This window comes from Fusarium keratoplasticum, chromosome 10 (genome assembly GCF_025433545.1).
Source record: "Fusarium keratoplasticum isolate Fu6.1 chromosome 10, whole genome shotgun sequence".
Classification (NCBI taxonomy): Eukaryota; Fungi; Ascomycota; class Sordariomycetes; order Hypocreales; family Nectriaceae; genus Fusarium; species Fusarium keratoplasticum.
The window spans coordinates 2,536,335-2,550,157 of NC_070538.1; the positions used below are offsets into that span (position 1 = coordinate 2,536,335).

Here is a 13,823-nt window from a genome sequence, read left to right on the forward strand (position 1 = left end):
CTTATTCGCATCGTTAGCAAGCCTAGTAATAGCTGATCGAACCCTCTAGTCAAAATGAAGTTCTCTCTCCCAGCCGTGGTCTTTGGCCTCTCCCTGCTCGGTGCTGGCGATGCCGCCAAAATCGAGGTCAGGACCACAACTGGACCCGGCCTCATCCCCGTTTCCTCAACCGCCTACATTGGCGATGATGGCATCACCTACCCTTTGGGTGGCGGCTTCTCCGATGGTTGCAGAAAGACTAGCTACAATTGGATCAAGGAGATTTGTATCGATGACAAGAAGGCCAGAGCGCACATTATCTATTCCGGCGGCACCAAGAAGTGCTTCAAGCGAACCCGCTCAGCTTCTCACCTTTGCGGTGGTGGTGAAGGCTGCCACAATGGCGTTTGCAACAGGTGCTGGGAGTACGATTACACCGTGGTCAAGTGCACCTGGTGAGGTTTGAGGGAGGTCGGCGCAACTACCCTTCACTAGGAGCTCTCCTGCACTCACTGGGGGCTTCCGAAGAAACACATTATTTCCTGTCTTTACACCATATTTTCTTATTTCGCGTCAGCTTTCTTAATTAACTATAATTAACATGTCCGTCTTTCCACACCATAACTAGTTCCATGACCCTAGGTTATAGACGCAATGGCGAATGCAGAAGCCTCAGCTCACACATGTGTTGAGTTTAATTCAATCCACTTGAAAGCTCACTGAATTCACCAACACCCGCAAGGTCATCTAGACGCCTCTTAAACCCAACCATATTGTATTGGGTTAGATAGCTTCATTGACGTTAAGCACTTATAGAAGTCAAAACTTGACACTCATGAGTAACCAAGTCACAGTTTCTTTCGTTTATTCTTTTTCTAGTATTCATGAAACGCACTAGATATACTCCCTCGTCTATTCATTAAGTGGGATAGTCAAGCTGGGTCCGAGCAGCACCCATCCGAAGCCCTTCCATCGCTAACCGCCTTTTCATCTACATACCCTCAAACGCTCCCGATTCCAGGCTCAGCTTCACGCTCCCAAAGCAGCCAGTTCTAGCTTAACCAAGCCCTCCTTCATTGCCTTTGTAATCCCTTCAATGTTCTCAAAAGAAAACAGGTTAAAGTGATGTCCCTCCACATCAATAATATCCGCAAACATGTCCTTCTCGTAGGCGTCCCACCCGAGGTTCCGCTCCTCACGGCTCAGATCCACGAGGCTGACCCCATCTCCGTCCATCGGCACCGTCTCCTTAGCCCGGACCAGCATGATGCGTGGCCGCTGTCCGGCCTCCCAGACGGGAGGGGTCCAGTCGGTGATCATCCGCCGGGCATCGGCCATGGCGCGGTCGGCCAAGATCTGGTTCTTTGACTTGCCCTCTTCCTTGGAATCATCTTTGGTGATCTTGGCGGCCTTGGACCGCGCGACGGGGAAGATAGTGTCAACCATGAGGATCCCAATGACTTGGACTCCGCTGCCGTCTTGCTCAAGCTGCTTCGCCATCTCAAGACTCAAGTGTCCTCCAAAGCTCCACCCACCAAGGATGACTTTTACTTTTCCCTCTGCGTTACGTCGCTTGGGAAACTCGGGGCTCTTGACGGCTTCCTTGACGAAACCGCAGTACAGACGAGCCAGGTCAGAGAGGCCACCCTCAAAGGGCTCTCCGCTGCGAAAGTTGGGGTTGTGGATGCCGTACACGGGTCGGGATAGTGAGTTTAGGCAGTGGTAGGCAAAGGTTGTGCCGCCGCCATCGTGCATGAGGATGGCTGGGATGGAATGGCCGCTGGCGCCGGGACTAAGCCAGTCCTCTGGCTGGATGAGCTCTGGGTTTGAGTCCATGGCCTGAGGTGTAGAGTGAGTTGTGGCGATGCTTGGCTTGGGATGAATCGTTCAACTAGGGGATAATGTGAGTTTAGCAAGGGCACTTGAGCAGCTCGTAATGGGCAGATGTACCAAGAGCAAACGACTCGGGTTGCCAACAGGCAATAATTCGCTCAATGGCGAGATCCAATCAGGAATGCAAACCAAGACCACAGAATAGGAGAGGGGCAAACAAGACAGCAGCTGGTTAAACAGAAAGAGACGGTTGGGTATATTGATTGTGGTATCGCTCAGTGAGATGCATCCATGTCGCGCGGCGCAATTCGCGTTGAGGCAAGTATCGGCGGTGAAACGTGGGTCCCACCGGCGCCTTACGGACCCAATGTTCGGAGGCCGGCCGGCGACACGGCATCATCACGGAAAACAGAGGTTCAGTACGTTTGACATATTTATTTATTTTAATGTTACATGGGAATCATATCCCGCTACCAGGTAATTTTGGGTTTCTGTTTGGGCTTGCCCTCGGGCTTTGTCGTTGGCCAAGCCTTGGACTCTGTTGTTGATCGAGTCTCGGACTCTGTCGTAGGCTGAGCCTTGGTCTCTGTCCATGATCGAGCCTTGGACTCTGTCCTTGGTCGAGCTTCGGACTCTGTCGTTGATCGAGCCTTGGACTCTAACATTGATAGAGCCTCGACATTGCCCAGGCTGGCAAAGTCCGTCTCCGTGACCTTAGGATCCGCCAGATATCCCTGCAGCTTCCAAAGCAGCAGATGGAGGTTCCTCATAGCCCGGGATTTCCAAGGCTTTAACACCAAGACCTCCCGGCCTCGGAAGAGCTCGGCCTCTTCTCTTAGCCTCTTCAACTCTTTCTCGCCCAGCAGCCACAGCAGGTCATGAACCGGCACCTTTTCGGCGCCAAATTTGGGATCACCGTCCATGGTCTGGTAGACTGACCTTTTGCCCTGCCACCTCTTGGGAAGCCATAGTACGCATCCGCCCCTGTAAAGCATATCGGTGTCTTCCCAGCCCTCGCAAGGGTGAATGAATTTGTAAACTGGGGGCTCGCTGCTCTGAGCACGCAGGATGAGAGTGTTGGTGGCCTCTCGTCTCATCATTTGGAGGAGTACGTGGTCCATGCCCTCCCGCCATATTCTCCGCTCCCCTTTTGCGAGCATAGCCATTCCGTGACGGGAAGAAGTCAGGTTGGATAAGTATTTGTGATTTTTGCCGGGCGTGCTCAGGATCTCGATAGCCCTCTTCCGAGCGAGGACGTAAACCGTCAATGGCGCTCGTCGAGGTCGTCGTTCCTGAGATGATGTATCCTCGACAGCGGCAGACTCTGATGTACCCTCGACAGCGGTAGACTCTGATGTACCCTCGACAGTGTCGGACTCTGTTGTACCTTCGACGGCGTCGGACTCCGCTGGAGACGATTTTGCTTCCGCGGTGACAGCCTCTGATCCCAGAGAGGCGCCTTCGGCTGGCAACTCGTCCTCGACATCTTCCTCGACATCCTCCTCGACATCCTCTTCGACATCTTCCTCGCCCTCCTCCTCAACAACCTTCTTGAAATCCTCCTCAACATCCTCCTCACTTCCGGTTAGATATCTTTCGCGCTTCACTACAGGCAGTGAGACGTTGGGATCGTGAAAGGGTTCGAGGTTTTCGAAGGTCAGAGGGCCGGGTGCCCACCATCCGGCCTCGATTTTTGGATCGGGGTTGTCAACCAGTTCAAAGTCCTGGTAAAAATATCGAGGGAGAGAGGTGTTCGAGTTGTTGCACCGTCTCATGGGGGTCATGAGCGCCAATGCTACACACGGCGTCAGTAAGAGCGCCTCCAACATGGGATATCCTGCCTACCGAATGGGTTGTTGGACAACTTTTTCCGGAACTGCCCTGATATCTTCCCCGCGTCCTTCTTTTTTGGTCGGCGTTTCGCCTTCATCCATTTTGGATCCAGAACTGGGGATATTGGTAGAGGTCCGCTTGCCGTCGAGACCGTCTTGGATTTGATGTCAATCTTGAGGGGGTTGCCCTCCGCATCGTGGCCGAGTCCAGATTCGACCTGCTTGGTGAGGGCCTCCTCTGTGAGGTCGGACCTGTCCCAGGACGCCCATCGCTTCTGTGCTTCAGCGCTCAATCGATTGACCTGAAAGCGGCCTGTGCAGGTTATTGCGCATCGTTTCATGGCGGTCGGAGGGTATGTCTTCAATTCGTCACCCGTCGCGAGCCATCGCGTGGGCGTTGAGAGGATGGAAATTTGCGAGAGTCAGGCCTGAGATCTGAGTGGCTGACGTCGACGCTTCCAAACGTTAGGGTGGGTCTTCAGAGCGCCGTAAATAATGGAATCTAAGAACAATGCCTCGATAGCATGTGAAAGGGATTTTTTATTATTCTCAATAAAAGTCCTATACAAAACTAATATACAATTTACCTGAACTTGTTGTATTTTCCTACTATTTCCTACTTAAAAATCTCATAGCCTGAGCTTGTGAGAGTTGGGTCTGTATCAGCTCTCTGGATCCGTCAAGAACTTGAGAGAATACCGTAGGTGTTGCGCATGTGCGCTTGTAGAAAAGCAGGGCATACACGCGATGCAACCTCGACGTCTGTGATAATATTCCAGACAGGTCTGGTGGCAAGAACAAGAGTTTACCGACGGCTGAGAACAGGGTCATATGAGAAAAAGGTAACAACTCATCAAGCAGATCCAGGAATAGAGGGCGTCACAAGTCTAGAATCAATAGCGCTCTGCAAAACCCGTTGTGTTGGAACTGGGGTACGGAGGATTTTTTTCCCCTCTAAATCCCTTGATTGGCATAGTCAGATCAATAGCGTCGGAGGGGAGATGCAAGGCATGGGGTGCTCAGATCCTATACCAAGTGAATGGGGCAGCTGTGCCGTCAACCCACATCCCGGGACCCCTGACTTTTCCTTGTTGACCACGGTTCAGCCCGAGACTATTGACAGTCTAGATTCTGTGAGTACGTAGGCGAATATAGGAAATGGCCGCGTGAACACTCAGCTCTCCATGGATGATGATGAATCTCATCTTGGGCCCAGATCTTGGGCCCCGACACGTCAGTGTGTATTCTGTATATTTAACCCGAGGCCTTGGCTCCTTTGTTGTGGCTTTCTGTGACACTGTGCTCATCTGCAACTTGCTTGACATTTGTTGGTTTCTTATTACAAAGACAGCAAATATGGTTGCATTCAAGTCGACGCTGCTGTTGCTCAGCGCAGCAAGCACCGTTTTCGCGTTGCCTGCCAGCACTAAGAACCCTGAATACGGTATCAATGGCGAGCTCGTAGACTCGGATGTCGACAAGAGGTCAAACTATTACGCCCCTCCATACGCAGGTATGCAACAGTTGGGATCTGTTTTGAGTACTCTTTTTAATTCCCTTGTCCAGTCTGCAACTCTCGTGACCAGAATTATCGGGCCTTGAAGAACAACCAGGCAAAGGGATCAGCTTTCTGCTCTGCCTACCTTCGCACTACCAAGACCAAGACGGTGACCCCCGTTGTTCGCAAGACCACCACCAAAACAACCACCAAAGTCGCCACGGTCCAGAAGACCGGCACTGTCACAACCAAGGCTTCGTACACTGTCACAGCCAAAGCGACGAGAACGGCCCAAGCCACCGTCACAAAGATTCGCACTAACCAAGTTACCGATACCACCACCAAAAAGGTCACGGGCACTTTCACAAACAAGGTCACCAGGACGGCTACAGCTCAGATTACAGAAACTGTGACAGAACAAGTCACAGACAGCATGACGGAGCAGATTACCAGCACTGCCGCTAACACCATCACGAATACCGTCACAAAGATAGTCACGAGCACCAAAACCGATGAGATCACGAACACGGATTCGTCCACGGTTACCCTAACGTAAGTATCTCCGCTGCTTCCCTTCGTCTTCAGACCTTCGATCACTAACAACTGTTCCTATAGCTCTACGTAAGCTTTCTCTTACTCCTAGAGTCGCGAATCTCTTACTAAAATACCATCTAGAGCGGACACTCCCACGGCGACTGTCAGCCAAGGTATGTTATCATCGCATACTTCAATGTACCTCAGGACAAACCCTGACACATTTACACAGAGTACCACTGCGCTATCAATGGCTTTGGAACTAGCGCCTACAGTGTTGGTCAGACCAGTAACAGCGGCATCAACTTTGACACCTGCAAAGCGTACTGCTCTGCCATTTCCAGCGCCGTCAGCTTCGGTTTTGGTTCTGGTATGTGCGCTTGCTACAGCCAGTCAGCGTAAGTGAACCATCTCATTTTCCCCATCTTCCTCCCGTTGTTTCACTATCATGATCGGGTTCAATCGACAAAGACTAAAAACGAAACAGGAAGGTCAATGCTAGACCGCAAAGCTCTCAGACGGCATACTATTTCTACGACATGGCTTGTCCCACTGCCAATCAGGTAAGCCCGTTCAACCATTCTTAACAAGCCACCAGGGTATCGGGCTGAGCTAACTCTGACAACCAGCCTACCAAGCGAGACTTGACCAAGCGTGTTCAAGTCCCTGCATATCTGCCACGCCACAATCCCCGCGAAGTGAGCAGCGCCTGTTCGTGTCTCGTTACCAAGCCGCCTGCTCCAGCCACTACCACCGTTACTGCCAAGTATCCCAAAACGGTGGTGTCTACGGTGGTCAAGTGCAAGACAGTGACGACGACGAAGCAAAGAACTATTACCGTCACTGATCGCAAGATCTACACGGCTACCAGCTACGGAACTGTGACCAACACAAACTACAAGACGATCACAGTAACAAATCGCAACACCGCCACAGCCACCAGCCCGGTTACTGTAACGGCCACTCAGTACATCACCGTCACTGTCACGAACCGTAACACTGCTTACGCCACCAACTACAATACGGCCTACTTCACCAATGTCAACACGGTCTCCAGCACGGATACTGTAGTTGCTACTACCACAAGAACGGATTACGTCACAATCACCCAGTATGATACGGTAACGAATACTGCTGTGGCCTATGCTACGGTGACTCCTGATACTGTTACTGTGACGCAGGGAACCACCTACATCTATGGGTCCTGAGAGTGGTGAAACGTCGACGTAGTTGGGGATGGATCAGATAATGCAGAGTAGCCAATGGGCCATTAAAGTAATAAAAGAAATCTCCAAAAAAACAAGAAATTTAAAATATCTCTATATAACTTAGAAATACCTCTTATAATTTAGAGATTTTTAATATTTAACAACTTTCGATCTCTGCACGTATAATTCCTTATGGTGTTTATGAGACCTACCTACCCTGAGCTACCACCGTCCCACGGGCCGAGCTCCGATCTAGCTCCCCCACCAATTCCGGTCGCATGCGTAGACCTTCCCTCACCAACTTCCTCGACTTCTACCAAGATGCTTCTACGACCTAGGACGTTGCGCGCGCTTCGCGGCGTGTCGCAGCAGCATGTGAGGGCATTTGGCTTCTCCAGCTCCTCTGCGCCGCCATCGGCGCCCCCAATGGCCAACATTCCCATGCCCTACATTGAGGAATCATCGGTGAGCCAGCTCGGTTACTCGCCATTGCTCGTGTCTAACGGTCTCAGGCTGCTGGCAGAAAGACTTGTCCGTTTTGGCCGACTGTCGCGACCGGCTAGAAATGCTAATGGGTTGCAGGGGATATCTTTTCCAAGCTCCTACAGGTAAGGTCCTGTTCATCGTGTCGAGTCCCAGCTAACATTTCTAGGAACGCATCATCTGTCTCAACGGTGAAATCAACGATTACATGTCCGCTTCCATAGTCTCCCAGCTACTATGGCTCGAGTCCGATACCCCCGACAAGCCCATCACGATGTATATAAACTCACCCGGCGGCTCGGTCACGTCAGGTACGATCGCTCGGATACACACCCCGGTGGAAGCTCACAGGATGTAGGGATGGCGATTTACGATACCATGTCATACATCAAATCCCCCGTGTCGACGGTCTGTGTCGGTGGCGCCGCGTCCATGGCCGCGATTCTCTTGGCGGGAGGTGAAGCTGGCAAGCGGTTCTCGCTACCGCATAGCTCCATCATGATCCACCAGCCATTGGGAGGGACCCGAGGACAAGCTTCAGATATCCTGATTTATGCGAACCAGATCCAAAAGATACGAGAGCAGTCGAATCAGATCATGCAGTACCACCTCAACAAGGCCAAGGGCCACGACAAGTACACGATCGAGGAGATCAACGACTTAATGGAGCGAGACAAGTACCTGTCGCCAGATGAGGCCTTGGAGCTGGGTGTTATTGATGAGATTCTGACGAAGCGACCTGACTCGGAGCAGGAGAAGAAGGACGGACAATCGGAAGCTCCCAAGACCAGCTAGGATCGAAGGGTTGAGGGAGGGAAAGGACAGTGGTTCAGCGAGAATTGGACATGTCACTGACGTTCAAGCAGAGCATGCCTGTCAGCTTCATGCTGAATGTTTAGCCTACGCCATGTACAACTAGATATCGATTGACCTAGCAATGCATCTATTTTGGCTGATTTAGTCACAACATCGGCGCGGCTTACCCGCCAAGGGCGCCAATCTCGGGCTCAGGGTTACTACTTTCTTCAATCCGAAACAGACAAAGATAAGCCTAGAGCAGAACCGCATCATCAAGGTCCTCCCCAGACGAATGAGGTTCAAACGTTCCAGACTGAGCGATTATTAGCAATGCCAGGGGCTGGGAGACGTCAATCCTTGGGAGAAAACCGCGCGCCCAGATGGCCTAGTCCTGCTGTCAGATTGGTTAAGACGAGGGACGGCGGTTTGACTCGTAGGGATATAGAGTGGGACGCTCTCCAGTTCACGGCGTTTTGCGCGGTTACTGGGGTTTGGAGGTGTTTTGGGTTGGTGATGCAGGGGAGCGTCAATTGGTGTTCTATGAGTACAAACTTGGGAGGTGACGAGGTTATGATCAACAGCTCTCCAGAAAGAATAAGAATATCCAATTGAAGCCATCAGGTCTCTTGCCCCCATTCAAGAGGTGAGCTTCATAATAGTTCCTCTCCTCATGAAAGGAAAATGCCGGTATCCAGATCAACGCACCTAACGAGGCTTGACGTCATGCCTTTATCCACAAGCCCCACTCAAGGTACCCCTCGATGCCCCTCCATGTTCCAACGGGAAGTTTTGGAGGGGAACCCTTAAAGCCACCAGTTGCCTGAAGATCCTGAGGAAGATCAGCAATATTTTCCGTGTTTCTTTCGTTTCTTCTTCTCTCATCCTTTTCGCGGTAAGAGCTGTTCAAGATGGAGTACGATACCAAGACCCGTGAGTGTCTCGAAGTGTTGGTAGACCTGCGACTAACTGCCTGATTACAGCGGTGTCTGTCACCAGCGATCCCAAGTCGTTTGCTAGCGACTCGGTCCGACAGCGATGGCCTGTCATTCTGGTGAGAAGTCCGAATGTGCCAGATGGAGTCCAGCTGCTGACGCGACCAGACCCAATCCATTGACGACGTTTACCGAGCTGTCACCAAGGCCACCGACCCCGAGGCTATCGCAGAGGGCAAGAAGATCATTGAGAAGCTGGCTGGTCTCAAGTACGAGGTCGAGCACGACCGAAAGCTCACGTACGGAATTGCCTCACCGTCGAACAATTCGAAGCTGACTTCCATAGTCCCATCCCCGACGATGGCTTCACAGATGAGATTACAGCATACAACAAGGAGGTTGAGGCGCTAGGCCCTGATGCCCACTGGTACGATGTGCCTTGGCTCTTCTCCGAGTGCTACATGTATAGGTACGAAACTCAAGAAGCTTCTGACCAAACCAATGCTTACACCCAACAGACGCATCAGCACCTTCTTCCGCCTAACCAAGCACTGGAAAAACTACGACATGTTTGCCCGCCAGAAGATGGACACGTTCCGATCGTCGCGGCCGGCCGTCCTCGAGCTCGCCAGCAAGTACAGACAGTTTGTTGAGCAGCTCCGCGCCGACAAGGACTCGACCCATGACGCCAACGCCGAGAGGCTCCTCTTCACCGAGATGTTTGAGATTTGCCTCTGGGGCAACGCCACCGATCTGTCCCTTCTCACCAACCTGACCTACGAGGATATTCAGAAGCTGCAGGGTGCTGAGGCTCGTAAGGCGGCTGAGAAGAACATTCTGGTTAACGACCTTCCCAAGGCGTATGAGATTCTGAAGAAGGCTCAGGCTGAGGGCAAGAAGGAGCGCCGTGTTGACTTTGTCCTTGACAATGCTGGATTTGAGCTGTACGTCGACCTTATCTTGGCCGGCTACCTGCTCTCTTCAGGTCTTGCTACTCAGATTGTCCTTCGACCCAAGTCCATCCCCTGGTTCGTTTCGGATGTTCTGCCCAGCGATTTCAGCGGCCTCCTCAACGCCATCGCCAACCCTCGTGCCCTGTACGAGACTGCTTCTGAGGATGAGGAGCTTCAGGGCAAGACCCCTGAGCCTCTGTCTGATGAGGCCGAGGGAGACCTCAAGTTTCTTTTCCAGGAGTGGGCCACATTCCACTCCGAGGGTCAGCTCATTCTCCGTCCTAACCGATACTGGACTGCCGGTGGTAGCTTCTGGCGACTGCCTCATGAGAATCCCGAACTGCACGAGGAGCTCAAGCCTGCGGAGCTTATCATCTTTAAGGGTGACCTGAACTACCGAAAGCTGACTGGTGATGTGAGTTATCCCTACTGTCCTGAGAAGTACAGCGCTGACAAATAATTAGGCCTGGTGGCCGGCCACCACACCCTTCACCGAGGCTCTCGGCCCCATGGGTCCCTCCTCAGGCCTCAACGTCCTCTCCCTGCGAACCTGCAAGGCTGATGTTGTTGTCGGTCTCCCTGAGGGCAAGGACGAGGAGCTTAGGAACCTCGAGGGCGGCGGCGGCGACACTGGTGCCCGACGATGGGCTTGGCACGGAAAGTGGGCAGTCGTGTGCCTGTCCCAGGGTCATTAAAAGTGCTTTCCATCAGAGAAAATATTTACGATGCAGTTTCTTGTTGATATGAAGGAATGATAGACGTGATGATAGACTTTTATTTATAGAGAAGGAAAACAATCGAGACAAGGCCCAGCTAGGATCTACAGAATTTGAAGCTCGGAAATGACCCACAGTTGGATTCACACCCCTGCCGCCATCTCAGTTGGTTATCTTACAGCGCCATTATAATTGGCTGCTGTAAGCGGGGGGTTCCTGTGTGAATCGTTTGGTCGCATTGTTCGTGTACGGGGCTGAGGATGAATCTTTAAAGAGAGCGGGAGTCCCGTGTCATGGCTTTGGAGCCTTGAACTCTTCTTCTTTGTGGTCGTGTCCAGCATAAACTCGACAATGGGCATTCTGTTCTCTCGTCCGGCACAGGAGACGTTCCCTGAGGGAGCATATCCCGTTGGCAACATTTCATCCCTCAATGCTTCTTCCATTTTCCCTTACGCCGGGATTAACACGGGCTTATATGGTGGTATCCCAACGTCGAATCTTCCTCCGATACCCTTCGAGTGGATCGTCTCCCCAGATGCAGACCGGGTCACTGATTCATGTCCCAACGGGGACACGATACTCACCTTCTTTGGGGTCTCGGAGGCTGTCATTAGTATTCTTGTGCCAATATTTGCCTATCGTCCTTTGATACACAAACTCTCACGAGGATGGCTCGGTCGACGCTCCAAGAACTCCGTCGCGGTAGCATGGACAGTCACATTTGCGTGTCAACTTCTGGCTAACGCCATCATCGCTGGCATGATTGGCAATACACCTGGTTATGGCCACCTAAACATGCTTCGCATTTTTACAGTCTACATGGCCCGTCCGCGCTTTCATTTTATCCTCCTGGCTCTCCTGCGCAGTCTCGTTGGAGTGAAGCGCCCTCGAGAGTGGGACAAGACAACCATCATCAATCGCCGCCTGGACAACCGAATCGAATTTCCTTTTACGGATTCATACATCGCTGTCGTCGCTTCTGAGATGCTTGTCTTCATCATCTCGGCCATCTTTACGGGGGTGACATGGCATCGGTACCCAAAAATTGAGATGTCGTCTCGCGAGTACATGGACGATCACATCAACTACGTCTCGAGTATTCCGGGAGTCATGTGTCTATGCCTTCTTGGATTTGTACCCATATACAAGCGCTACGGCGACGCTTTTCCGATCGAGGGGAGGAGATATGAGACGGGTCGGCACTGGGGCGCGACAGTGGCAGCGGACGGCACGGCGAGGGTGGGCGTCAAGAGAGGTGTATACAAGGGCGCGGCTGTGAAGAGAATTGGAAGCGCAGTGGCTGCAGCGGTATTGATGGGATATGCCACGTTGGTGCAGTGGTCGTACTGGACGAGGTTCTTGGAGCTGCCGGGTGTTTTGTAAGTACTGTGCATGTGTGAGAGAGGACTTGAGCTGACACAGATAGGTTCTGTCCGCCAAAGATGGTGGAGACAGGGATCATTTGGGCTGTTTTTACATTGATAGGTAAGTTTATTGGGCTTGACTTTGATCTGCTGCTGATGAATGACAGGCGTGTTGGCTGGGGCGGCCTCATGATGCCTAGCTCCAACAATCTCTACTCAACTGCCAAAAGACAGAATCCATTTACTCGAACTACCTCTGAATTATCCTTTCTCTTCATATGTGAATCTTGAAAGCCTACTATTCTGGCATCTAGAGCCTGGGGATCTTTGTTGCGCATCGTCCATGGGGTAAAGCGCAGCTCCCTCCCCAGTTTTTCACTCGCCAACATCTCGTAGGCTGTTAAGATAGTGACCAAAAAAGAGAGCATAGCCCTCTCTAGCATTCAAAATTTCTAAAAGGAATCCCAAATCGGCTCTCATCAAGTGGTGTCATTGAATCCTTCCGACTTGTTGACGCGAGGTGTAGGTTATGCATTAGCAGAGAAGAACTCAGGAGACGATCACTTTCTGGCCACACTTCTTCAGAGCAGGTATGCGGACACGAATTTCTGTAGCAAATTATCGTCGATGCGATCTCTTTCGACTGTCGTTTACTGAAGTGACTCTGTCTCATTTTTCGCCTTGGCTTCGGCCTCTGCCTTCTCCCTGTCCTTGGCCTCTGACTCTCGTCTCGCCTTGGTGGCGGCCACCTGCGCTTCGATCTCGGCAGCGATGGAAAATGGAGTGCGGGCGCCTGTGCTCTGAACTCGATTCTGTTACCAAGCTGTCAGATTTCCGTTCCATGTATGTGTTGGGGTCGATTTACCTGGTCAGGCTGGAGTCGCCCGTCATCATAGTGCTGTGGACATGACTGCGCATTTGGCCTGGCTGCGAGGCACTTGTGCTTGGTTATCAGGCTTTGTGGTGTTTCTTTCTTGTGTTAGTGCTTGTCGAGGCTCGCGGGGCATTAAGAACGAGCAACCGAACCGATTGTAATCTCTTGGACTGGCCCTTCACCCGTAGCCTCTTTGACAACGTCTTCAAAATGTTGGACGACTTCACGAGAAGGCATTTTGGCTGCTTCTTGGAGTAGGTTTTCGCGTAGTAAAGATGTTGTAGGGATTCAGGTGTGTTGATGCAGGTGTTGATGGACGAGAGTGAGAGACAGGGTGAGGATTAAGAGTGAACTGGCAGTTGCCTACCTACCTTATTCCTACTCTTCGTGATTCACGGCCTTACGTCACCGATTTCACAACATAGAGCAATGATGGGAATTTGTGGTCTGTTTGGCAAGTAGTTGGTCGTACCTGCGCTATCGTGAACACCAGTTGAGAGGCCACGACGGGGGGCGTAGCTTGGAGGAACGGCTATTGAGCGGGTGAGTACTAATACTATTCCGAATTAATACCCAAGGTATTACAAACGTGGAGTTCTACGGAATCAGTTGATATACGCCCATTGCCCAAGGAGCAAGTTTGATGGGTCAAGAATGAACAATTGTTCAAGATCCATCGGAAGGATACCGATGGCCTGGGCCCTGCCAAACCTACCCCGAATTCCCGGCTTTAAGCGTGCATGATTAGCGGCTCATGTCGCATGGTCGGCACCTCATGAGAACTGGATGGCGGTCAATGAATTGTTAGCCAGTTTCCAG

At 51.8% G+C, this 13,823-nt stretch overlaps 8 protein-coding genes across 8 annotated transcripts; 5 read left to right on the forward strand and 3 right to left on the reverse strand.

Moving 5' to 3' along the window:
- Window positions 1-54: 54 nt before the first annotated feature.
- Window positions 55-438, forward strand: NCS57_01266700 (uncharacterized protein; the record flags this gene model as incomplete). The annotated part of the gene is made up of 1 exon (XM_053062333.1): window positions 55-438. One exon carries the CDS (start codon window positions 55-57, stop codon window positions 436-438), a length of 384 nt encoding a protein of 127 aa, XP_052908861.1.
- A 570-nt stretch (window positions 439-1,008) lies between these two features.
- On the reverse strand, window positions 1,009-1,815 carry NCS57_01266800 (Thioesterase domain-containing protein; the record flags this gene model as incomplete). Its single annotated transcript, XM_053062334.1, has 1 exon — window positions 1,009-1,815. The coding sequence occupies one exon, from the start codon at window positions 1,813-1,815 to the stop codon at window positions 1,009-1,011; it is 807 nt and encodes a 268-aa protein (XP_052908862.1).
- A 467-nt stretch (window positions 1,816-2,282) lies between these two features.
- On the reverse strand, window positions 2,283-4,003 carry NCS57_01266900 (uncharacterized protein; the record flags this gene model as incomplete). The annotated part of the gene is made up of 2 exons (XM_053062335.1): window positions 3,658-4,003; window positions 2,283-3,607 (listed from the first exon to the last, which is right to left on the reverse strand). The coding sequence occupies exons 1-2, from the start codon at window positions 3,983-3,985 to the stop codon at window positions 2,283-2,285; spliced, it is 1,653 nt and encodes a 550-aa protein (XP_052908863.1). The 5' UTR covers window positions 3,986-4,003.
- A 354-nt stretch (window positions 4,004-4,357) lies between these two features.
- Window positions 4,358-6,884, forward strand: NCS57_01267000 (uncharacterized protein; the record flags this gene model as incomplete). The annotated part of the gene is made up of 9 exons (XM_053062336.1): window positions 4,358-4,486; window positions 4,790-4,892; window positions 4,996-5,157; window positions 5,211-5,694; window positions 5,758-5,763; window positions 5,818-5,849; window positions 5,909-6,074; window positions 6,164-6,239; window positions 6,306-6,884. The coding sequence occupies 9 exons, from the start codon at window positions 4,358-4,360 to the stop codon at window positions 6,882-6,884; spliced, it is 1,737 nt and encodes a 578-aa protein (XP_052908864.1).
- A 295-nt stretch (window positions 6,885-7,179) lies between these two features.
- On the forward strand, window positions 7,180-8,162 carry NCS57_01267100 (ATP-dependent Clp protease proteolytic subunit; the record flags this gene model as incomplete). Its single annotated transcript, XM_053062337.1, has 5 exons — window positions 7,180-7,349; window positions 7,397-7,415; window positions 7,467-7,492; window positions 7,537-7,678; window positions 7,726-8,162. The coding sequence occupies exons 1-5, from the start codon at window positions 7,206-7,208 to the stop codon at window positions 8,160-8,162; spliced, it is 768 nt and encodes a 255-aa protein (XP_052908865.1). The 5' UTR covers window positions 7,180-7,205.
- A 911-nt stretch (window positions 8,163-9,073) lies between these two features.
- On the forward strand, window positions 9,074-10,745 carry NCS57_01267200 (Sugar phosphate phosphatase; the record flags this gene model as incomplete). The annotated part of the gene is made up of 6 exons (XM_053062338.1): window positions 9,074-9,095; window positions 9,146-9,216; window positions 9,266-9,396; window positions 9,444-9,566; window positions 9,616-10,465; window positions 10,515-10,745. The coding sequence occupies 6 exons, from the start codon at window positions 9,074-9,076 to the stop codon at window positions 10,743-10,745; spliced, it is 1,428 nt and encodes a 475-aa protein (XP_052908866.1).
- A 372-nt stretch (window positions 10,746-11,117) lies between these two features.
- Window positions 11,118-12,323, forward strand: NCS57_01267300 (uncharacterized protein; the record flags this gene model as incomplete). The annotated part of the gene is made up of 3 exons (XM_053062339.1): window positions 11,118-12,145; window positions 12,193-12,251; window positions 12,298-12,323. The coding sequence occupies 3 exons, from the start codon at window positions 11,118-11,120 to the stop codon at window positions 12,321-12,323; spliced, it is 1,113 nt and encodes a 370-aa protein (XP_052908867.1).
- A 457-nt stretch (window positions 12,324-12,780) lies between these two features.
- On the reverse strand, window positions 12,781-13,241 carry NCS57_01267400 (uncharacterized protein; the record flags this gene model as incomplete). Its single annotated transcript, XM_053062340.1, has 3 exons — window positions 12,781-12,942; window positions 12,996-13,099; window positions 13,157-13,241. The coding sequence occupies 3 exons, from the start codon at window positions 13,239-13,241 to the stop codon at window positions 12,781-12,783; spliced, it is 351 nt and encodes a 116-aa protein (XP_052908868.1).
- Window positions 13,242-13,823: the final 582 nt, after the last annotated feature.